Source organism: Aplidium turbinatum, chromosome 2 (assembly GCF_918807975.1).
Source record: "Aplidium turbinatum chromosome 2, kaAplTurb1.1, whole genome shotgun sequence".
NCBI classification, from domain to species: domain Eukaryota; kingdom Metazoa; phylum Chordata; class Ascidiacea; order Aplousobranchia; family Polyclinidae; genus Aplidium; species Aplidium turbinatum.
Window position 1 is genome coordinate 46,995,566 of NC_137473.1, and position 25,588 is coordinate 47,021,153.

The 25,588-nt window shown below is 38.4% G+C and overlaps 1 protein-coding gene across 1 annotated transcript; it reads right to left on the reverse strand.

Annotated features, from left to right (window-relative positions):
* LOC145764501 (nephrocystin-3-like) lies at window positions 1-25,371 on the reverse strand. Its single transcript, XM_082576118.1, has 28 exons — window positions 25,219-25,371; window positions 23,072-23,242; window positions 22,294-22,437; window positions 21,811-21,885; window positions 21,598-21,712; window positions 20,891-21,036; window positions 20,584-20,708; window positions 20,151-20,278; window positions 19,376-19,499; window positions 18,613-18,691; window positions 18,018-18,155; window positions 17,441-17,611; window positions 17,128-17,228; window positions 16,456-16,557; window positions 16,081-16,258; window positions 15,657-15,857; window positions 14,621-14,703; window positions 12,629-12,776; window positions 10,876-11,031; window positions 10,346-10,560; window positions 9,839-10,031; window positions 9,565-9,707; window positions 8,542-8,710; window positions 7,895-8,022; window positions 7,661-7,825; window positions 2,164-2,335; window positions 1,581-1,726; window positions 1-773 (listed from the first exon to the last, which is right to left on the reverse strand). Exons 1-28 carry the CDS (start codon window positions 25,369-25,371, stop codon window positions 689-691), a joined length of 3,954 nt encoding a protein of 1,317 aa, XP_082432244.1. The 3' UTR covers window positions 1-688.
* Between the last annotated feature and the right edge of the window lie 217 nt (window positions 25,372-25,588).

Consider the following 25,588-nt stretch of genomic DNA (forward strand, 5'->3'; position numbering starts at 1 on the left):
TCAAGGGGATGCGAAACTACCCCGCTTTTAGCTTATCTGCCACATTAAAAGGGTTACATTTTTTTTATGATTTAAAAACCATTGTAGCCTATTCTTTATAAGTTACAGGCCAGCCTATAGAAGTACCGGTAATGAAGTTAGTTTAAAGTAATATAAGGTTTTACGGTGAAAGTAACCTTGTAGCGAGGGGTAAAAAATAGTCAAATTGAGAATTGGCCCTTCTAATGTGACCAGAAAAGCGGAGTTTCGCGTCCCGTAAAGTAACGTCTTTCATGTACTGGTAGTAGGCTATATTATGACAGGATATCCGACGCTCCAGTCGCGAAAAGCGAAGTGAATACATAGCCTAATAACCTTTGCGTTTATGCGTGGAAAGTTTGAAACTTTACAACAAAACTTGAATCTATTTCAAATATTCCTTACAAAAGTAGCAAATAAGTGCATGAAATCGCTACAGCCAAACATAATTCGCAATATAAAGCACGTTAAATAGTAGAGAGCAAAACATTTTTGACAAAAAACGATTCAAAAAAAATAATTTTATAAAATTGCACTTGGAAATAAAAGGAAATGTCGTTTTTAAGTAACGATGGCAACATTGTTATGAAAATAACAACGGGCGTTTGGCAACGAACATTCAAACAGACAATTTATTTTTCTAGGCAAAATTTTCAGTTTGTTTGCAATGTCACCAAACGGAAGGGTCACCGTGCTTACTTCCCATGCTTTCTTTGTAAACTAATGCAGCTTCTTCCAGTTTGCCTTGCTGAAACCTGCAATAAGAATGAGCTTTTGAAAGGTGCAAGGTTTCGGCTGAGTGGTTATAACTTATATAACTTATTGGTAAAAATGAGCTATTTTATTGATGAAAGCGTTTACAATCACTAATTCACGTTCAGTGTCAATTAAGAGCATCCATGATTGGCTATTTTTCAGCATGTTCTTTCAGGTTTTCAACATTGTAGGCTAGTTTAGTTGAGAATTGCAAACTTCGCCTACGGATCTCCCTTGATTTCGTTAGTTTTACGTTGAATTACATACATCTTTCAAAAAAAAATTAAACCCCATGACACAAGCTTTACGAATCATAATTCTTGTTAACAATTCGAAATGTGAGGATGTGCAATTGTGCATTGTCAGGATACGCAAAACATTAGCAATACAAAATAATTTTCTACCAGCTACAGTAAATATCAACACCACTATAAGAGTAGGCTACTGGATGTCAAGCAAAAAATCCAAGCAGAGAGGATAAAAGCAAATATAATTGCCACTCTCCTCAACGAAACTTTAACAGTCTGTTTCACCCTTCTGGAATCGTCAAAGGGTTCTTATTCAATAATCCAACTATAATTCTATTTGAATAAAAACATTCTGATGATCTTACCAAAGGTGAAGAAAGTTGTTAAGGTTTGTAAAAGACTGACAACTCTGTTTGCTATAAAATGATTTAAATATTTCTGCCTTTACTTTCTTATTCATCAAATGAATACCGCAATTATTGGTAAAAAAAATAATTCTGATGAACATCCAAACTTCTCAGTACGTAGCTTGATTACTTTTACACAATTGCTTCTTACAAAAGCACGGCAATGTTCCTCAGTGTTTGTGAGACTTGTTGGCTGTTTCTGCCTGTCGTGTTCCGATATATCGCCAAAGCTCGCTTGTATAGTGGTAGCGCGGCATCCAACTTCTTGTTCTGGCATTCTGATATCGCAAGATTCACCTGCAAAAAAGATTTGCAGGCTATAAGCAAAATCTTTTTTTTCTCATGAACCATTTGGAATTTCATCCGAGGAATACTGTTTGATTACACAAACTAAGCACCTCCTCGAAGACCAAAACTGCACTAACATGCATACTTCATTTTTCGTCATATTCCACAGCAAATATCGATCTTATCAAAATAATAAAGCCTTAACACAAACAACATACTTTTGAAAGCGGTATCTTGGCATACCACGTTGCGGGTTACTAAAATTTGTTACAAACACGATAAAGCGGTGCGAAGCTGCGAAAATATACAAATCTCTTACAACGCCAAAAGACCACATATTTATTTTTATTAAATTCTAGAATTGTCTATTGCATTCCAAGCAGTTTGGCAGAAAATACAATTAAAACAGAAAAAAAAAGTTGACAAAGTGTAGTTTTTCTGCTTACCAAAACATTTGCAGTTGAATCTGATTCTTTCCCTGTAACTTCAACAGAGACTTGAAGAAGCTCTTTATAAATCTCCGAGGCGTGGAAGTGATCCCCTGCCTTCTTGTACAAAATAGCAAGATATTTAAGCGTGTTCATAACATTTCCGTCATTGGTACCCAGTTGCTTTTTTCTGTAGAACAAGTTGTAAACTGACGATTAGACAAAACTTATTTACACCATAAAAGAATTTTGAAAAATATTAAAGGGTAATTTTTTTGACAAACATACAGATTTGGGTCAGCATCGAAATCCAGTGCATTGCCCAATCCAGTGCATTGCCTAATACAGTGTATTGCCCAATACAGTGCATTGCCCAATACATTTCAATCGCTGAACTGCAATTGAATACCTGAAAATGAGAAGGGCCCAAGTCCACATTTTTGGTAAAATGAGTTATACCCACCATCGTAATACTAACGCCTAGCGCTACCTTATGAGCAAAAGAAATGTCCAAATCCACGCTTTGAAACGTGTTATCGAAGGCAAATAAATTTGTATAATAGAAGAATGGCCCAAGTCCAGGACTTTGGCCATTCTTTCATACATATTAGATATTCTTCCGCACATTGCTAAAACGCGCTGATGATGAATACCTTCAGGTTCAAGCTGGGAAAGAACCAGAATCTGTACAATGCTCTGTTAGACACAGGATATACTTTAATTACTTTAAAGATAATTTTAACTACGGATTTGGAAGGCCACGATCTGATGTATGTGGTACATGCGCCGAAATGGAGGTCAAGATACAAAGTGAATAACATCAAGCAACGCGAAGAAAATTCCAATCAGATTTGAAACTCCACAAACGCAAAGCTAAGTCTTTTTATGACAAGCTGAAAGCTGACTCTGCTACGGCGGAAGACGATCCAGAAACGGAGGCACTAGCTATCGACTTTCAACAAAGCATACCTTTTCCTCACCTTCCTGTTGGAGAATTTTTTTACATGCGGCAAATTTGGCTGCATAACTTTTGTGTGTACAGCTCAAAAACGAAAACATCCACGATGTAGACTACATGTGGCCAGAAACTGCTGCAAAGCGAGGAGCAAATGAAGTAGTTTCGTGCCTTCATCATTATCTCCAAAACAAAGTTTTACCCGGAGTCAAAAAGGTAAACGTTTATTCTGACGGTTGCAGGGGCCAAAACCATAACCACACTGCAGTTTTTTCATACACTGGTAAAAAACGGAGATTTCGATGCTATTGATCATAATCTGCCAATAAGGGGTCACAGTTTTCTGCCATGTGACCGGCATTTTGCCACGATTGAGAAAATGAAGCGGCGGAGAGAGAAGATGGATGGATGGATCAACATGATTGAAGAACAGTTTGAAGTGGTTCGAGTTACCCAAGACTTGATAAAAGACTGTCGTGGACACTTGGCTCAATATTTCAAAAAAGCGACGAAACGGTGAACTGAGAAGTACCGTATCTCATGTCAGAATATAAAAGCTTCCGTTTCAGGAAGGAGCATTCGTTTGAAAGTGACGTTTCAAAGAATATGATGGGACCAAGACGGACTATATAGAGGCCATGACAACGTACAATGAGATTGTTAAAACTGGGGGCAGATAGTGACGTCATAGTGCCATTGTCTTCAATGAAATTTCTCTACAGATGCTTCCATTTTGCAGTGTATTTAGTTCAGGGTAGTCAGGAATTATTTTACTTTAATGAATACCGGTACAGTAGCCTACTTAAGTTAGAACTCTAAACTTGGTAGGAATGTGATTTATCGGTGTCCTATATCAGCATAAGGATGAGATGGATCGATATTTGAAACAGAAATAGCCTACTTTGACTTGTTTGGTATTTCAAAATATGTTTTTTTAATCGTTTCGAAATCCAAGCAATTTCATTTGGTTGTGCGTTTGAAATGATAGTGAAAAACTGGAGAATCTCAGAACGTAGGCCTAATAAGCTGCCGGACTAAATTTGACCCAACACGTCTGACGTCTATATGAATGAGAGAGTCTCCTACAAGTCAGCAGTTCTTGAGATCACCACTCACCAGCTGAGTGTATGAAACTGCCATACAAAACTACTAGACTAGGCTACTAGTTTCAGAATCTCAAATAGGCCTGTCAGTTTCTGTGAGGTAGAAAACGAATAATTTTCTTTTGCCTTTTCCGGAGTGTTTTTTTTTTTATCATTTCATTTTGATTTGAAGCAAATTATACTTTTCTTGGTTTCCCCTTAATCCGTATTTCGGAAATTTTTGCAATAAACAGATTGAAATCATCAGTCAAAAAGTTTTCCAACCCTCAGTGCTATTGCATGGTAGGCTACTTTTCCGATTTTAATAGCCTACAATGATTGTTTTTACGTTCATGAATTATTTGATTCGAAACAGCATAGCCTAATTGAATTGCTGGTCGTCATTTGAGCTATTAGGGCGGAGGGTCTACCCTTGAGAAACCCGGTTACCTTACTATTAATGAGTCAGGATGTACCGTAAGTAGCCTACTCGTATTTTGAAATATGTTAGCTTCGAACGGCCTTGATGGATAGGCTATTCAACGTCCTAATACGTCTATATTTTGATTCAATCTTATATTTGATTTGTTTTACGTTATGAAGCATAGTTTGTGATATATTAGTACTCTTGTAAATATGGTTAAGAAGTGCTGTGTCTTTAATTGCAATGGAAATTATAGTGAAGAAAATAAAGTTGCAGTGTTTAGACTGCCTAAATGCCAACCGGAACGTGATAGATGGCTTGCCACTATCCCAAGGGATAATATTCCCGATTCAAAGGACACCGTCGTTTGTGAACGCCATTGGCCAGAGAACTATCCTACCACTATCAAGTATGGGAAAGTAAGACCTTTCTATCCACCATCTGTGTTTATCTGTGTCCCTTTGAGTTTAGTTCCTTCACCACCATTTCTTCCTAGAAGTACTCAAAGGGCGTTAAGCGGAACACGCAATCAGCCTGTTGATGAATTACCAAGTTTTGACAAAAGTGACATTATTGTGAGCTTTGAAAATCTCCTGGCTAATGCTTTTAGTGTCCAATTTCCTTTTTTAGCAGGTGATGATGTTGTATTTCGGGCTCGTCAGACGCTTGTTTTTCAATGCAAGGAATTTATGCAAGATTCCGGCATACCCAAGTTTGTGTTAAGAATTGATGACAATCTGAGCTTTGAAGCATTTCATTCTGGAGCAAAATGCTCTATTCTATAACGTCTCTATCAGCAAGTAAATGTTCCAGATGGTCACAAATTGAAGAAGCTGTGAGATTCTTGCATTATATGGAATTATCTCATCAACAAAGTAGCCTATTCTTTTGCAACAGATGGAATCTATGAATTTTATGCCGGCTATAGAAAAGAAATAGCCTACACCGTGGAAACAATCGTTAGGTCCTTCGAATATTTTTCTTTGTCCAGAAGCTCATACAACCGACTGAGACGGGATTTCAAGTTGCCCAGTACTAGAACATTTACAATTCTCAAGCTTGGGAATTAATTATAGACTAGTTAACGTTAGTTTATGAGCTTTCTGGATATTTATCAATTTTTTTTCTTGAGTGTTCTCATTAATACTACTGTAAGTCGGGTTAGCATATCAGTCAAATTCTATACTGAGTAAAGATGATGCGTATCAGCCTTGTCTCGATATTGACTTGTTTATAAGGCTTAGTGAATGATGCCTTCCTTTTTACACGTTAACAATTAATCTTTTAACTAAGCGAGTCTAGGCTACGAGTAGCTGGTGCATTGTTTTTTTAAAAATACTTTTTGCTAGTGATGTTACCACTTTTTTACATATGTCAGTGTTTTCCATCGCAATTTTCAAGGTTGGTGTAGTACAATATCAGTATAACGAACGATTTAATTGTATTTTTCCTTTTACAAGTTTGTGGTGGGCCCGTTTGATACGAGATTAAAAAATATATAAATTGTTTACAAGACGAGTAGCGTACTTGGCGATTTATTTCAACTTTCAGTAGGCGACCGTTCTGTAACAACATATTAATTTTTTAAAGCTGCCATGCTTTCGTTTCAGTGTTATAAATATTAACGTTCAATGTCGGTTCAATTGAAGACAATGGCACTATGACGTCACTATCTGCCCCCAGTTTTAACAATCCCATTGTACGTTGTCATGGCCTCTATATAGTCCGTCTTGGATGGGACTCGTTCGAACTAAATTTAGGATCCTTAAGCCTAACGCTTTTCCTACCTTAGAAGCTAGTCAGTGCTATTCTAGCCAAGTACCGATTAAGGCTGCGAAGAAGCAAGATGTTATCAAACTGAAAAAATACTTGCGCCAAGAAACAAGAGACATGATAGACCAACTCGTTACAACGGAAGATGCATTCTTTGATGAACAAAACTCAGACTATGAAAACTAAAGAATTACTTTTTACACAAACTGCTTTTATCTTACGCAATGAACTGAAAAACTACTGTACATAACAAAAGTCTCAGATTTCTTTCATGATGAATGTATTTTGATATGACAATGGGGCAAGGTCAGTGGCGTACCTAGCGAGAGCGCCTCTCCCCCCTGCGTGGCTTTTGTCACTGCATCTTCAGCTAAGAAATGCTCCGTTTTTTGTCCCAAAAAAGTTTTTTTTCAAAACAAAAATGGTCTTCAACCTCGAGAGGGGGCCTTTAAGCGTGGGGCTCTTTAAGTGCGGGCCCCCCTGCGACTACAGGTATTGCAGGGGGGTTCCTACGCCAGTGGACAAGGTGCTATCTATCAATATATCCAAGCAAAGTGCAGTGCATTACAAAATTGTGAGGTCCTGAATATAAGAAGGGTCCAAATCCAGTGAGTTTGACGATCCGCACCGCATAAACTATAGCGCACAGCAACACCCAATACAGTTTTTTTGTTGTCTATTCCCATGAGTAACTACCCACATTAACCAGGCATTGATATCTTTAACAAAAAAAAATTGTGAAGTTTTTTTTGATTTTCTCGAAATAGTATCACTTGGACTTGGGCGATTCTCATTTTCAGGTATTCAATTGCAGTTGTGCGATGACGATTGTAAATTAAGAAAAGAATCGGAGTGCAAGACAGACGGAGAAATGATTTGATCGTCCTCTCTCTCTCTTCGTTCTGGTTCAAAGAAGCGTGGTCTTCACCCCAAAACATCAGGGTTGACCAGTTGTCTGTAATGACTCTTTCATTTCTCTCTATTGTTGGCATCTTGAATTTTTAAATTTCTATTTTATCAGGTCATCCTTCACAGTGTCTTCTCATGTCTTCTTTAGTTTTCCTTTTCTCATCTTTGAAAATTTTAATGGAGAGAAAGATGCAGGTGGACTTGGGGAGATGACGTAAATCAATGCGCTGACTCGTCGAGTATCAGTGAAGTAAAGAGAAGAGAGGAAGATGGCGATTTTTAGATACAAATAACAGCCAACAAGAATGGTGCCATCGGAAATGCCACACAATGGTGATTGCATCCCTTCTCATCGACATCATGCAAACTTACCGTATCTCTAGAGCATCGGTCATGCAGTCTATGGCTTTGTCGTATTTCTTTTGTTCGGTGTAGATGGAAGCAAGATTGTGGAGGCTCTGGATGACGTCAGCATGTTCACAGCCGACCAGTTCCTTGCGTGTCGTGAGCGAGCGTTCAAAAAACGATTCCGCGCTTCTGGAAAGCAGTTATGCAACTTGGTAGCGTATGCAACTTTGATTCTACGTTATTGAATCGTTTGCTTACTTTAAGTTATTTTGGAGATGATACAATACACCCAAGTCATTTAGCGCCTGGGCAACCTCAAGAGAATCTTCTCCCAGAGCCAGCTCTTCAAGACGGAAAGCCTGTTTTCTCAGTCGGTGCAATCGGTTCTGAAACGAAATCTCACGTTGGCTAAAATTAATCAAAACCAATCATAACGCATTATAATGATTGACACTCACAAAAATCACACCTTCAGTCATTATGATTCAAGAAACAGTCTTCAAGGAAGCAACAGAAGGATTTAGCAATGCAAATGTAGTATGGTCATTGTATCAAATGTGTGTTTAAAGAGTTAGTTATTTTTTTTTGTAGCTAGACCATGATTACATATCTCTAAGTGGCGAGGATCCGTTCTTAGGCTAGGAGATTGAAGATTTATATTACATGGATGAGAAGGTAAGGGAGTCAATCTTGGTTCCTGCTTTCAAACAACCAGGCAATCAAACACGACATCTCTTCCTTTGAGAACACCACTTTACTTCAAAAAGGAAACAGTTGAGATTTCAAATCTAAGAACTTCTCGTCTTCATAAAGAAGAGGATCAATAAAATGCTGTACTGCATTCTGCATGTGCATATAACTTAGCTAGTACTGAAGTCAGTAGCCGGAAAGGAAACGCTTTTTACCGACGTCACGGGTCCGTTTCGGCTCGTTATGGTCCACACTCTTTGCTGTAGAGCGTCAGCTATTTCCTTGCGACCAGTCTTGCGAGCTATTCTCATCAGTGCGCTCAGCCCCTGCGCAACGCGCAAGTGATCCCTGCCTACAGTAGTCTCGATCAGCTCCACGGATTGTCTAAGCAAGACGCAATCATAAGAGGTAACCTGGTACAATTAAAGTTTTTCTCGCTTTTCTTTTGAAAGCGTTGTATGTTAGATTTTACGAAGTAGTGGCGGATCCATGGGGGGGCGGGGGCGGTTGCTCCTCTAATTAACGTAAACCTACACAGCGTTGTGTTTTTGTTGAAATAGCCCCCCTCCCCCCAAAGCTACTAGCTGGAACCGCCCCTGCTACGAATACGCTGCTCTCGATTGTAACAAGCAAACAAAGGCAACGAGGCACTATGTTCAAGCAGTGACTACATTTTAAAGTGAATCCTTTTCGTTTTACGTTTTAGAATTGTGGCCTCGTGAGTTTATACAAGTTGAGAACCACTGTTGTTTGTGGTTTCTTTTTAAATTTCTAAACTCAGCAGATCAATGTTTAACAATGGCGATACCAGTGAAATTTCTAAAGTCTACAGAAGCTAGGCGAAAAAGTAAACTTTTTTACCAAAATTATAGATTGTTCTCCAACTCTTTTCTAAGCACTATTTTCAAAGCACAAAATTTGAGTTGCACACACTTAGCCTACACAACAACTTAAAAATAATATGTTTGAACAAATCGGCAATGTTTCACGATGTAGATCAGTTTACGCTATCACAAATCTAAATGCAGCTTCCAATAAAAATCAAACGAATTTCGAAAATGTTTTTCTCACACGAATCTGCCGAAAGTGAAACAACCTTTATTTATTACCCAGACACCAAAGACATATTTTGTATATTTTAAAGACGTAAGATGATGCAAAAAAGGTACCGTACTTTTTGTTGACTGGAATTGTGGCATTTTTTCGGTTACAAAACACGTTAGGCGATTAAATCTCACTTGAACAGCGGCTCAGCGGTGGATAATTTTCCCCATTGCGCGTACACTGATGCCAAGTGATGAAGAGAGTCTGCCACTGCAGGATGATCAGGATCCAAGACGGTCTCCTGAATCTCTAAGGAGCGTTGAAGGGAAGAAACAGCCTTTAAAAAGATAAAACATACTTCATCCACAAAGCCAAGATTAAACACCAAATTTGCATCATCATTTGCATCATAAAGTTCAATCCAAAATCCACCACACAAACACAAGTATCGTAAGAAACTTGTTTCACCTCTTCCATTAATCCCATGTCTTTAAAAAATCGACCGAGCGACTCGTAGATTTCAGCAATCTTCGTCATATTATTAACGTTTCCGGCGGATGCAGCTTCTGTCTTCTTCAAGGAATCCATATAGTATCGGGCTATCGTGTGCTTGGCTTCATTCAAGTAGCTCCAGAGGTCAACTAACTCACTGCTTCGGCCCCTGAGTTGATAAATACATTTTCTTGGCAACGTTATTAAACATCAAACGCGTTTTCAACGTCGAAGCAACTTCAGCATAATATGACATTAAGGCATCGCAAAAATGGTTCGATCTTGATTTGTGAATTCAAGCTTAAGTTGATGGCAGCTAAACGTATAGACAGCAAACACATTTCTGAATCTGTTCTGAATGGCGAGGACATCAGCACAAGAAATTCATGCTGATTTTTTTTATTCTAAACGGTTTTGCAATCGCACTTGTCCAACATTTAAAGGAAAATTAAAACATTAAAAGTGATTAGAAAGTTACAATACCTTGAATACATGATATGGAAAACATAAGGGGACCGGAGAACTTTCAGGAGTGCTTCCCTTTCGTCTTCTTTATGGAGAAGCCACAGAAGGAGCTCTGTGCTCCGAGAAGTCATTCTTTCATTGTGAGTCCTCATCAACCAAGATATCATCTTCTGACGATATCTCCTCTCGTGCACGTCATTGCTGACGTAATGATTGTACAAAAACGACATCACCTACGATGAAACGTTGAACCAACGTAAGTTGCTAGGAAAATGCTAATAACTAGGTCATGATGAAAAAAAGATGTTTAAGTGGGTAAAAGTTCCGTCTGCGTTTACGCGTTAGCGGTACTCAGTAGAAAATCTGGCTTATCAATTTTAAAATAAAATGAACAAGGGTACGACTACTCAAAGCACTACAGTTGACGAAAAGACAACTGCTTGATAGTTGAGCATAATTCAGCTTTCAATTTACATGTTTTGACTGCTTGTTTGTACGCTTTAATCCTGGAATGAACCAAACTTACAACTTTTTATCGGCAGTTTTACCTCGGAGTTGTGTGGCGTGATTAGGCCTGCATGTTCTTTCACGATACACAGCGTGGTAAGTTCACGAAGGAGATTGACCCAGGAATACCAAGTCAGCTCAGGGAGAAGCGACATAATTTCCGTCTCAGATAAACCATTCCTCGAACACACGAGAAACTGCAAAAATGATAATACGAAGGTTTTAGCCATGATTTTTTTAAAATGTTTATCACCCTTTCTTTCACCATGTCACGGCATTAAAGTCTTTCATCATCTCACAACATGAAACATTTCTACCAACTCACATGACAGTTTTTCATTGTCTCACTTGTAACTTCTTATCAAACAACATGAAAGTATTTCATCACTCACAATACGAACGTTTCGTCACTTTAAAATTAGATGACTTTTTCGCCACTTTTTACATCTCAGCAAACACCAAGCTATTAAAAACCTATGGGCAAGATGAACTACTCCAGTGGTTCTTAACCTATGGGTAATTACCCACATGTGGGTAATTTCAGGATAGCAGGTGGGTAATCAGCTGAACCAGAATATTTAGAATTATAGATGTAACAAACAATGTCACAGCTGTAAGTGGTAAAGTTGCTTTATTACTTATGCTTTTTTTATTGTTTGAGTCCGTTCAAAACAACCAAACAAGCACAGTGACATTTTATCATTTTTAGAATTGTTTCGTCATAGTGATTTATTTTTCGCATCCTTTTTGTTGCCGGTTTTATGTAAGCTAAAACCTCAATTGCTAAGGTAACAGGGATCAGTAAGTCAGTAGACGTAACAGAAAATATATTTCGCACTTGTTAGTGCATCGTCAGTTCTGATAAAGGGCAGTTAAGTTGTTAGTTAAAACATTACTTGTAGGTTTTAACTGCCCTTTATCGGAACTGACGATGCACTAACAAGTGCGAAATATATTTTCTGTTATATCTACTGACTACTGATCCCTGTTACCTTAGCAATTGAGGTTTTAGCTTTCTAGATATGGAACAGGGATCGTTTCAGAACAAGACTAGGTCAGAAAGCGAGGCAGACTCCGACTCAGCTCAGCAGCAGCCTAGAGCAGTTAGCTACGGTTTTATGTATTTCATTTTTGTGACATAATAGTAAGATTTTTCTTGTATAATCAGTTCAGTTACAGTTGTTTTATGAGCAAGCTTGATGGCTGCGTTGCTGTTAGCAGTTGTTTGAAGTAGTTTATATAGCTAAGTGTACATTTAGAGTTAGTCTTGAGACGAGCGAGCTATATTCTTTTGAAGATGAAAGCTTGGGAAAATGATGGGGAAAGCATATCCAAAAGTTGTGCAAACCCACTAACATTGTTGACTATGTTCCCTTCCACTTATCTCTGTGAATCAGCACTTTCAAGTGTTGTTGCTTTGAAGTCAAAATTTCGAAACAAGCTGTTAGATCTGAAGTCAGATTTGCGTTGTGCAGTACCCAAAATCGCACCCAATATTGCATCGATTGTACACAAAAAAAAAGCGCAAATGTCTCACTGAAACTATTGATGTCGTTCTTTACATTAAATGTTGTTTTTGTTGAATAGCGCTGTTTTATATTTTTAATATGGTAAAATAGATAAAATTAGATTTTGGGTAATGGGACTTTGATCTGGACAGAAATGGGTAATAAGGAAAAAAAGTTAAGAACCCCTGAACTACTCGAACCCAGAAAGCAAAATTTGTCATTTTTACATTAACAGTTGAATCAATGTAAAAATGTCGGGTTTTGCTGTCTAGAAATGTACACTGACCTGCAAAATGGCTTTTAAGTGATTCCGTGTTTCTTTGTCTGTGCATTTTATTTCAATGTCGCGCAGGAACAAGTGGTAAAGTTCGGTTGAATCTTGCTTTCTTGAACAGGCGTAAAAAACGTTCTCAGATATTTGACCTTCGCAAACGCTAAAAAGATAATAACATAGCATCATCATGACTAGAGCTGGGCGATATTGGTAAAATAATTTCGATACGATATTACCAAAAATAAAACGATATTATCTAAGTTTCGATATTATACGGCGAATCGCAAAGCACGGCTTTCTATAACTGCATGAAAAACATACTGAGCACTGGTACTGAAATGAACAACATTTATTGCAAACAATGCTGCGATTTAACTGTCGCAAACTAAAGATTTTTGGACAAAAATGTCAGCATGTTGACATTGCAGGGTTTTAGGCACGATCTCTTCTTGGAAACAATTGAGCCACTAAGTGAAAACACCCTTTCACTGCTAACACTGGTGGCTTGAATGCACAGAAGTTTTCTTGCAACTTTTGCAAGTGTAGGAAAAGTCAGTGCATTAGCTCGCCACCATGTACAGATGCCTCTATCCTTGTTGATAGTTTTTGATGCAAAATAGAGATGCAGCTGTGAGTAGCAAAACAAAATAAAGTATCTACCTAGCTGTAGCTACCGTAGGCTACGGCCGCTACACTATGCTACGGCCGCTACGCTATGCTACGTAAATTCAGTCAGCTTGCAAGTTTCCTATCGTATTTACCGACTTCATCCTTCGCAACAATGGCAACACGTGGGAATCAATAAGCAGGATTGCATAATCACAAAGACTGCTTGTAGGCTAATGCGTAAATAATGCACACACGCTTGAGGGTTGTCTGGGCATGCGATGTCAGACTGCTCGCAATGCGTAAACAATGCACACACACTGGGTTGTCTGCGCATGTGATGTCTGTGTCACTGCGCATGCGAAAATGTTGCTATAATTTCAGTACATTTTATAAACGATAAAATCGGAGCTTTGTGAATAAATATCGCTGCCTAAAAAATATCGTATCGTATCGAAATATCGCCCAGCTCTAATCATGACATTGGCCAACTTGATCGCGCTGTTCGGATAAGAGTATTCCGACGTTTGACCATGGCTCTAGAAACGAAAGCATAAGAGTTGAAAACAGCCACCGCAAGCAAGTATCCCACCACAAAAAAAATCAAATCTTTTCCTGCATACCATGGAGGAGACAGCGCATACTATGGAATGAAATAGAGAACTTTGAAGGGTGCGAAATATGAAAAACTTGCATCCTATTCCATTTTACAGCATTCTTTTGGTACTGGAAACTTATTCCAGGAAAATTACCAACTGACGAGGATAACCAACTAAGGGTGCCATCTTTTCCTTCAACAGATTGCTCATGCGAGACCAGTTGTTATCTCCCTTTATCAACTGACGATATGAACAAGCCAAACGTCGAAAAACGTTTGTTCGTTAATTACTTTGCATACACTATTGCACTAGTGCAGTTCTCTTCAACAGGGGTTCCGCGGAACATGTAGTGGGGTTCCGTGAGTTTAAAGAGTTACGCGAAGCAGCGAAGGTTCCTCGTTTTTTTAAGGAAATTAATTTCATGCTTCAGTAAATTGAATAATTGATACGACATTCCGAATTTTTAGACCTTGTCGCATTCACACTTCAAGTAGGCCAGTAATTCAAACAAGAGGTTCGGGGTACAGTCAGCCAGTCAATGATCAAAAAAGAAACATTGATAGTTGTAATGTCACTTGTTCATTGATATGCCATTAACAAGAGCGTTATTGTTTTAATCTAAATTTTAGTTAGTGGGGGTTTTGCGACAAACCCAAAAGTAAATCAGGGGTTCCCTGATAGCAAAAAGGTTGAAGAGCGGTGTACTAGTGTATATTTGCTAATTGCTTGTTCTTAACGTCTTTTAAACGTTCTATAACATGACTACAAGATTGAAATAAAATGAAAAGATAATACAGACCTGCATACCAACACAGACAGCAAAGTGACGTACAAGGGGTGGCAGGTGGTGGCCGTTCTACATTGTGATATGACGTCACGCTCCTATGAAGTCATGCAAACAAAAAGTGATGTCATGCAACTGCTTGATGACGTGTCATTACAAACTCGATTACGGTTTGCTCAACAATGATCGAGTTTGCGTGAAAAAGAAAGAACTTCATGCATCAACATAAAAACACATCAATTTTTACACGGCAAACTGAACTGATTCTGTTTGAATAAAAATGACATGTACTGACGAAGCTACAGTTGTGGGAGAAGCTCTAAAATATACTTGAATTTATCAATTCAGTGTCATATTCTTTACTTCTTTGATTTTTATTGATCGCAATACGCAAACTTTTGGATCGTAGGTAAACTTTAAGGAAAATTTTTAATGAAAAGTTCAATAACAAAGTTTCAGTTTTGAACTGAGTCTATTAAAAAAATCGACGGCAAAAAGAATTGCGTGTCTTTTTGCATGATGTTATCGAAACAAAGGGGAGTTAAGCCAGTTATCATATATCGTTCATCACATATGAATCAAGAAAATCCTAACTTTGTTTTTTATGCAATTGGTTGCGATGGTATTCAGTTTTTGCAAAACAATCGGTTTAAAATATGCTTCGAGATAAAATTAAGCTTTCTGGGGATGGTTTTGCACACGTATGCCAAGCCGCGTATAAATTTCGAAGCGAAACATTGAATTCCTTCGGAAACATTCAAGAAACGCTGCTCGAAGGTCGCCGAAAATCGAGTATTCTTCTTTCTCCGGTGTAAAATTTTTCAGTAAATTTAAAAGAAATTTAACTGGGCAGTATTCAAGGAAATGAATAGCAGAGATACAGACATCCACAGCCATGACATTTTTCTTTTTAGAGTAACTACGTACAAATCAGGCTAATCACACATTATGAAAACAACAAAAAGATTACAACATCCACATGACAAAAAAACGCGGCAAAAAGATTGAAAAACTGAAATTCGTTTAATGTTTCTATCAACTATCATCATACCCATTGCTGGGATATGCAAACGTCTCGGATTCGAGCGTGGTTCTTCAGTAATGCTTTGACCGATTGGATCGAGAGTGGTTCTAAGTGTAAGGTAGGAAACTGTCTCCATTCTTCTGGGCAGGAATCAACACCGACTGATATGATCACGCGAACTCCAACATGCAACGGGTCCAGTAACCAACCGAAGTGCCTTTGAGTTTCCTAGCCAGTACCCAAGATAAGGTGTTAAGACACGTTTACACTTTTGAAAAATGAGGTTTGACATAAAAGTGCAATCGTGCCTTGCGTGTAGAAAGGTGAAAACAGGCGTTGTTTTAAACCTTCTATCTTGTTGTTCAATTGATATTTTTTTACAAAATTCTTCCTTTTAAACAATACAAAGGATGAGACCATTCTACCAAGTTGTATCTCATACAAGCTTCACCTTGATCAAGTCAATGGAGTCGATGATGAGAAGTATTTTCTTATCGCGCCGTGATGAGAATTGCTCCAACCACCGAGGTAAGGTTTCCCGGAGCCTGGTCACGTCAAATGTGGAGTACGACTGCACTGGAGGGTGGTGGCCGGGCGGCAGGTGTTGGCACAGTTGAAACAAGAGACGTCTGTTCAACGTCAATTTAGGTCAAATTAACATGTGAAAACACATTTGGATACTTGAATAATTACAACAGGTGTTGGTACATATTGTTTTGACAAATACAAAAAATGTCTTGTTTTCTTCCAAATTGGTTCAAGGCCTTAAACTAAAGCACCTGAGTAAGTGCTCAAAAAGGGTTCACAACGAAATGTAATTCCAAACCTTAAAACAATGACTGGTTCTGCATCACTAGAGTTAGGTCCGGTGACAAAATGCTGCAAGACCAGCACATCGGGTCGCCTCGTCCGTAGCTGCATCGTCCAGCTGAAAATTTAAAATAGGAAACGTTTATTTAAAAAAAAGTGAAAAAAAACCCGCATCATAACCACCTACAATTATACAAACTCGAGTGCGGCGTTTTCTATTTTCGTTCGATCGTAGTTCTTAATGACCTACAATTAACGCGCCTCGATTCTTCATTTGACGATAAATAAGCGAAGATAACGCAACACAAAGATATGGTGAATCTAACACAAATGTTTCGAATATAACACAGATGTATGTCTTCAGAGAGGGCGTTGTAACGCTACATGAGTATTGAGTAGTCAATAGTCATAGGCTTGAAATTTTCAATAGCATGTCAACATTTTGGCGGTACTCTTTTAAATAAAGAAATTTCAAGAACATTGCCTGTGATAGGAATCAAGAACAACATAATAAAACTGTATTTGAATTTTAAAAAACTTCTATCAATATTTAAGGTTTTGGGTTTATCGGTATGGATTTGTACACACGTAATTACCACTATCATGACAACATTCAGACCAAAACATCCGACCAGCCAAGAGGCATGCTTCATACCAAGACCTTTGAAGGTGGATAGTATTTACTGACCTTGTCAGAAGGAGAGTTTTCCCAGAGCCTGAGGTGCCTGACACAAGCAGAGGAGGGACTGGCCCTGGGGAAGCAATTACTTCGTCCAGCCGGTTCAAACTCTGCACAAGCATAAAAAGTTTGTAGGCCGTTGCGGACGTTCAATTATAAACGTTTTAAAACGCAATGTCTAGAAGAAACGTCTTAAAAACATGACATGTTTCTTTTCTGCGCAGAAAAAATAGAAAAAAAATTGACGTGATAATGTAAGATAGCTTATCGTAACAAAATAACAAGAATAACACGGTGATTTCAAGAAGTAAATCCAGATCACCTTTTCTATTCCAACGGGTGCTACGGCATTGGGATCGTTTGGGGATGCTGCCAGCTCCTGTTGGAGCTGCTCCATCTGGGGATCAGCTAACATCTCCTCAATGCAAAGTACGTCAGATGGATCAATAGTTTGAGATGAGGAGACCTCGTTTTGAACTCGAATCCCAAACTCCTGGAGCCATGCAGATGAATAGACAGAAAAGTTATGGAAAACTAGAAGTTTTTGAGTTATCCCTTTACATTTGTAATCCAACCAAAAAAACCTCTACATCTTGATGGTGGTATGATGCAAAAAGAAAAATTTGCTTTCTTACTTGCAAATATTGTTTGCACAATAAATGAGACGATCTTCAGTCAACCGGTAATGAAAAGTTGAAGATAATTTTAAATATTAAGAGATGATATCACAAGCAAACCTACAAAGATGCTTCTAAATTTGAGAGTTAACTGAAAACGATCAGCGATTGTAACAGTATAACAATGCCATCATTCTAACGTTATTCGATGCAAATTAAATGTTCAAATGACCAGATAAAATTTTCAATGGTAGAAAACTTCAAAATATTTCAAAACCTCACCAGCCTGACAGCTTTGGCTATTTCCTTCAAGACAACCTCGCAAACTTCATTTATTGCAGAGTAAGTGACGCATTTCTTGCTTGAACCAGTTTGAACTCGATTGATCAGGTCAGCACTGTCAAGATGCGAATTTTTTGACTGTAATATTCAAAATATTAAAAAGATTAAATAAAGTATTTAAACAATACAATAAACTAATGTGTATATTAAATTCAAGCTCTAACCAAAACTATGCCCTCATCAGGAAATATTCTAACACATCTAACAAAAACGAAGATAATAATTGCAATAATATTTTAGAAGTTATCCAACAGCTGTCTGGTAATACGATTTTTACAAAAAACTTCTCTACAGAATGTGGAATTTCATTCTTTCAAACAAACAAATGTCGTTTTGTGTTGATTCAACGTAGCAAAACATACAATCAAATCAATTTAATCACAATACAAAGCAGACGGTGAATCATTTGATAGTCACCCAGCTTTTCCTCCAACTCTTGCCAAACGTGGACATAAGGTGTTTCAAAAGATTTGCTTTTGTATGTTTAAATGTTAACGTTACAGGAGCAAATGTAGATATAGTCACACACACTTACGTTCTTTTGAATGCAAAATAAAACCGATTTTGATCCTGGCGATTGAAAGTAGCCTTTCTGAAACTCGATGTCTGTGTATCTGAAATAAAGACTTTCAATTACTGCGCAGTCACGTCCTTGAAATCTTTGAAGTCGATAGCAGAACATCCATAACGCGGATTTTAAGAGTAAACTGGACACAAGATTGTATATTTGTATTCTCCGCCGAAGCGAAAACGTTTGTCTTGCAAAAACAGAGGGAGGACATAGTGTTTATCCCTGCGTCCCTTTATCCCAAGTATACAACCCGGGGCTTAGTCTTTATCCCTGTTTGAAATTCCGAAACAGTTTAAAAGTAAACTAAACTATGCCAAAAAAGATATCAGCATGAGATATTTTGACGTTTTTGTGTTCGCTGAAGAAGATTTTATAAACTTTTAACGTGACTCGACGAAAAGGATGACAACGGTTGAATACTTCGCCGCCGTTTGAATCTTAAGAATCTTAAGCCGTCGTTTCAATTTCGATTGCAGCTTGAGTGAAATTTAATTTTAAAAAATGAAAAAATAATCTAGCAACACTGAAGCCGGAGTCGGCCAGTTACAAATCGAGGAGTCGGAGTCGTATATTTTTCACCTGACTCCACAGCCCTGGATTGCCTGTCTATCAATCAGCCGACAAAACAATGCTTTTTATATTGATTTCAAAATCTGTAGACGTTGAATCAACGGGAGAAAGGACCCATTTTCTGGCGAGAACAATGCGACAAAAATTGGGCACTAACCTTCCCTTGGTCTTTCCCAAGAATGAAATAAAAAGCGCACTTTTGCAGATGGCGTATTGGATAGCTTCATGTGTATTGAAGGTCAAGTTTCGGTCATCAGCTACTAATTTGTAATCATCAAGATCTGTCAAGTGAGAAACGAGAATTTACGTTATCACTGAGCGTGGCTGTTATGTTGGCTTAGATTAGAAAGTAACACTCAGTAATGAGAATTACGTCGGCTTCAAGTGCCGATGCAGTGGGCTGCTACTGCCGATGCCGTGGGCTGCTACTGACTGCTGATACAAACACGTAGTTAGGTTTTGAAGATTGAATCTTGTCAGTCTTGCACATATAACATAGTAATTTGACAGAAATTTATGTAAAAATCACAGGTTCTGCTGTCTGAGTTGAAATCATCATCGGTTGGTCCAGTGTTATCCTATTGGTACAGTAGTTGCAATAACATAACCAAACGTGCGTATCATGGACGACTAGCGACGGAAAAATGCGACCAACTGATTTTTAACAGCAAGAGATCAAAAACCATTTCCAAAACTTTCTGCCCGTTGCAAATATTGATCCATCATTATCATAGTCAGCTGCACAGCCGAGTGGTGAGAGCGCGGGTTCGACATCGCTCAAAAGGACCTGGCTGCGTCTTTGGCAACACACTTATCAGCATGCCTGAAGGTGGACACAAAGTTCGGCTTCATTGCCTTCCCATCCACTTCATCTAAATCTTTAACTACAGAGCGTAAGATGCGGTAAAAATTCTAATAATAGAACGACTTACCTAGAAAATGGATTACAGAAAGAAAGTAGCCTTCAGTTTCGCAGGAATCTCTCAAACGCTGCAGCTCTGGATGCGACACGAGAGCCTTCGCATCAGCCAATACATCGGGGGTGCAGGAAATGTAGCATCTGGTTTAGTTTGTAATTAGCCGTTCAGCTTAAACAGATTTTTTGTCACGTATTGTAAAATTTGATAAGTAAAATGTAAGACAAACAAGAAGAATGGTTAGTGTGAGGTTCTCAATGGTTAATGTGACTTGCACATGGATAGTGACAATGAGAATTAAATAGGAGCTGATGAATGATACGAATAAATTTTCCTCGAAAACTGCAGCGGTTCATTGCAAAATTCGCTCTTTCCAAGCCGACCCTAAGTGGAGTCAAAAATATATTAGAAAAGCTGATCAATGAATAAAAAACAAGAAGTCGAGCACCTGAGTATGGTGCGATCGCATATCTCCGACGTATCGCTCATGGGTAAGACGTTCAACAAACTCGTTGACGTTCCAAAGCCCATGTCCTTGCCGCCTAGGCTGGACATAATATTTCGGTCCGTCTCCTACAAAAAAATACGAACAACATATGATGCAAAATGATACAAAAGAACTTGTATGATATCTGTCCAATATTGAAAAAATACGGCTTTCAATAATCTACGACAGCGATGGAACACAACGGGCAACACTGAAAAACGTTTTTGGAAATTACAAACTAAAAAAGTGAATTGAGTGAATATCAGACCTGTCGGCTTTCCAGAGGCCTGTTAAAATCAGGGTTACTTTCAGAGTATCCGACATGGGAGTTGTTGGGCAACTGAGCGTAACTTCCAAACAAAGAAGTTGCCTCACTCTCCGGAGCCACCCACCAGTCTTTTTGACCGCCAAGGTCTGTTAGAAAGATTTGAAACGAATCAGTAAACACTAATACAGTACTGAAACAGCATAACTAACTGTCATGATATAACAGGACACTCACAGTTAAACCATGCTTCTATTCACGCAAATGGTGATATTTAATTTCGTAGTCGTAACTGTTTGTGTGGGGGAAGTGACACAAACAGAAATTCATGAAGTAAACATGAAGGATATACAGATAATGCACATTTAAAAACAATACGCACAGCGGGCAATTTTCAAAGAGCTGAGCATTAAGAAACGGTTCTTTCAGATTTGCAAATAAATTGATAGCTTTAATGGTTCACAGTACTAAAATGTCTCTGAAGATCTCACATCTCATGGTGCAATTACTCATTTTGGCCTAAAAATATGAAAACTGTGTACAAGAAACTGGTGTTTTGTCGACGTTGCTATCTAACCTAGGTGCTACCGCTTCCAAGCCAGTTAAGCTCGTCCAAGCGACATGCAGATCCATATAAGATCGACAAAACCTCAAAACACATTCACTGTAAACATCGATCAAAATTAAACACACTCGTTCATAGTTTTCACCGGTGGTTTGCATGAGATGGTTTGTGTTGTCAGATTCACTGAAATTGTGGTCATCAATGGTGGCCATTCCGTGGGCTTGCAAACGTTGGAATTTGCTCTCGAGTTGCCTTTTCGCCTGTGAATGATTTGTAGGTGACAAGAACGCGTTCTAATTGCGTTGCGGTTTGTGCAGTATGTTGTACTTGAAACTGCTTTATTTTGTTATTTTTTTACCTGTAGCAATGCTTGAATTTCAGACTCTTTGGTTTCTCGAAAAATCTTGAAGTGCCGCTGTATTTTTTCCCTGTCCTTAAAAATAAAACGAATTGATTGCAAATTGTGATTCTCGTAGGTTTCGGCCAAATGTTCTCATAATTTGAATTTGTTCGTTAAAAACATGGTACATGTTACACAGTCATATTGCAAACGGATAGTTTTGGAATGCAAATAAAACAACTGACTTCAACTGTTTTTTTTCTGTTGTATCCAGGTTTACACCCGGTAGTTGAAGATTAGATGAAATGGACGAGAAGACGAGAAAGCCAATTTTTGTGTCCACCTTCATAGGCCTATTTATATGCCTTTAAATGTCTTGCAAAAGACACAGCCAAGTAGCCTTCTCTTGAGTGGTGTCGAACCGGCGCTCTTTCGAACGTCGAACCAGGGTTCTCACTACTCAGCCGACAACTGATAAAACTGGCACTCAATCAATTTCACCTGTTCCAGGGCGGTGGCACGTTCGGTAGCAATATAACTACTTTCCACTGCCGTATCTCGTTCAGATCGCAACTTTTGGCACTGCTTGTTTAGGGCTTGTAGCTCCGCTCTCAGCCGGTTATTTTCTGTTTCAAGTTTTTGTTCCTGCGCATATGTTTAATGCCTTGAACAATCTTTTCATAGTTTCTAGCACTAGTTGTAACGTTCATCTGATGAAAGTGATCGTCTTTGCTTTTACTTTCATCAGATGAACGTTACAACTAGTGCTAAAACGAAATTTTCCTGATAAACACCCAAACTTTTCAGTATTCCATCTTTTTATTGCAATGACAATGTACAATTGCAACATATACAATACAATATACATTTACTTGAGAGAAGTGGACTGAGTATTACTAAAAGTTGGTTGGTGGCTCACAGAAAAATAAGCAAATTATTAGAAGTTACGCATCAGAAGAAGCCTTTACACTTTAAAGGTAAAGTTGTCCAAAAGCAATCAGTCGTAAAATTTTGTTGGATACTAGAAATATATAGCTCAAAATAAATCTTCTTGTTCAGTCTAGTGCTGACAACCAAGTAGAAATCACCGACTCTACAGTAACAGCTAAATAGTTCAGTCTTAATGGTCCTTTGTAAAGGGCATTGATTGTTTGACAAAAATAATATGGCCTCTAATCTAAAATTGCACAGCTAACAATTTAGTAATGGAAAAACTAATATGTCTTCACAACAATTTAGAGTATTTTCGTTTTTATAACCAATAAACAGTGTACGGTACCTTTCTTGTGAGCGCTTGAATTTCTTGATCTTTTGTAAGTTTCAAAGTGTCATAGTCTTTCCGTACTTTATCTGTGGCTTCAGGAGGGAAAACCATCGCTGAAGCAGAGGTTGGATCCAATGAACTGGATGATCTTAAACTTCCAGGTGGACGTACTCCTCCATCCGAGTGCTGGCACACAAAAACAATGTGGAAACTTATCTTCAATCATGGCCACCTAGTATGGTCATGCTTCAATATACTGTAATCATAAGGTGATATACGTTCTTCTGGTGCAAACTAAGCTAACCTATTACAAGATGTATAATTGTATAAGATCATAATCTGCTTTTATTCAGACGTTTTGTCCATCAGACATGACTGACTTTTTCAGGGGGCTACGCTACATCAGGTAGTAACTACCTGTCTAGCATGGCAAAACACTGGACCATGTTGCTGTAAACCAAATAAACCAAAAAGAGTTTAACAGTCATCAATTAATAAGGAACTTAAATAACAGCAAAGCGACAAATGATGACCTTTAAACTCTTTTTTTTACTTTCAAAGTTTGCCCGCAATAATTATTGTTTGGAAGTTGAATTTCATTTTGCATGTTTAGTTGGTTTACAGCAACATGGTCCTGTGTTTTTCCATGCTAGACACTGACAGGTAGTCACTAATTGATCTAGCCTCCTGAAGAAGTCAGTCGAAACGAATTGACGAAATGTCAGAATAAAAGCAGATTATCACCTTATACATCTTGTGATAGCTCAACTTAGTTTGCGTCGTATCATGTTAATAAATGCCTGGTATACTGTACACCGGAATGGCCCGATTCGGTGAGTCCGATTCGGTGAGAGCCTTTTTCGGTGAGAGCCCTATTCGGTGAGTTTTTTTTTAAAATTATTGCGCGTCGTAGCCTAATTATCATTGCCGTTATAGGGTTAGGGGATAGGGGTTAGGGGATAGGGGTTAGGGGATAGAGGTTAGGGGGTTTTTGGGGTTGGGGTGGGTTTTTGGGGTTTGGGGGTTTTTGGGGTTGGGGGTTAGGGGTTTGCGGTTTTGGGGTTTGGGGGTTTTTGGGGTTAGGGTTTGGGGGTTTTGGGGTTTGGGAGTTTTGGGGGTTGGGGGTTTTTGGGGTTGGGGGTTTTGGGGTTTGGGGGGTTTGGGAGTTTTGGGGTTTTGGGGTTGGGGGTTTTTGGGGTTGGGGGTTTGGGGGTGTTGGGGGACTTGGGGGTTTGGGTTAGGGGTTTGGGTTAGGGGTTTGGGTTAGGGGGTTGGGTTAGGGGGTTGGGTTAGGGGTTTGGGTTAGGAGTTTGGGTTAGGAGTTTGGGTTAGGGGTTTGGGTTAGGGGTTTGGGTTAGGGGTTTGGGTTAGGGGTTTGGGTTAGGGGTTTGGGTTTAGGGGTTTTAATTAGGCTACGGTACCCGATAATTTTCAAACAAAAATTCAAAAAAAAAAAACAAAAACCCCCAACCCCAAAAACCCCCTAACCCCTATCCCCCAACCCCTATCCCCTAACCCTATAACGGCAATGATAATTAGGCTACGGCGCGCAATAATTAAAAAAAAAAAACTTACCGAATAGGGCTCTTACCGAAAAAGGCTCTCACCGAAAAAGGCTCTCACCGAATCGGACTCACCGAATAGTAGCAGACCCACAGTACACAGGCTCATTCAACTTTTATGCTGTGATTAACTGATTATTATGCAAAGAACTTCATAAATCTAGGAGCAAAATGGGTAAAACACATTTATAGCACTGAAGATGAAGATACTGTAGTATAGGTTTCGAAATGATAGCTAAACATACGTTTAGTATTTACATTTTCGGCTCTTTATGTTTTGATCAAACTTTATAACCTTGTTAATTTTAAACTAGTCCATGGTTCATGAAAATCACGTCTTGCTAAAACTTGATATAATAGGACCAGAAAATAAAACATTTTGTAAAGTACGTCAACCTAATTTGTAAAACTTGAAATGGCCAGCATTTATGTGCAAAATCCAATAACATATGATATTATATCTATAGCAGAAGCATGCAAAAATTGACCATACCATTAAATATGCTTAGGCTATGTACAACTTGTAAATAATTGCATCAGTTAACACAGTTTTATTCCATTTGAATGAGAAGATCCGCAAAAAAACATTTACACACTAACCTTCGGGCGAGGCATTAAAGAAGAAAATAAGTGACTGGCTGGCTGACTATTGTGTCGTTTCATTGATGGACGAACCTCTCGTTGTGTATCATCTTCAATGTTCATCACAATATTGTGATCTCCACTTCCGACCATCGATCCAGAAGCACCCATTATGGTTAGCTTTTTCAAGAATTTGCAAGATGAACAACTCAAAGAGAAAAGTTGTTTTTGTATTTGTTACTTAAACCTATGCTTAATAACACTGTCATCTCTTTGATAAAAGCTTTGCTTCGAGGCCAACAACACAAACTGGCTGTAAAGTTCAAAACTTCTAAATTTATAGCAAATTTTAAATTTCTATAGAAAAAAAACAAAAACTGTGATTATA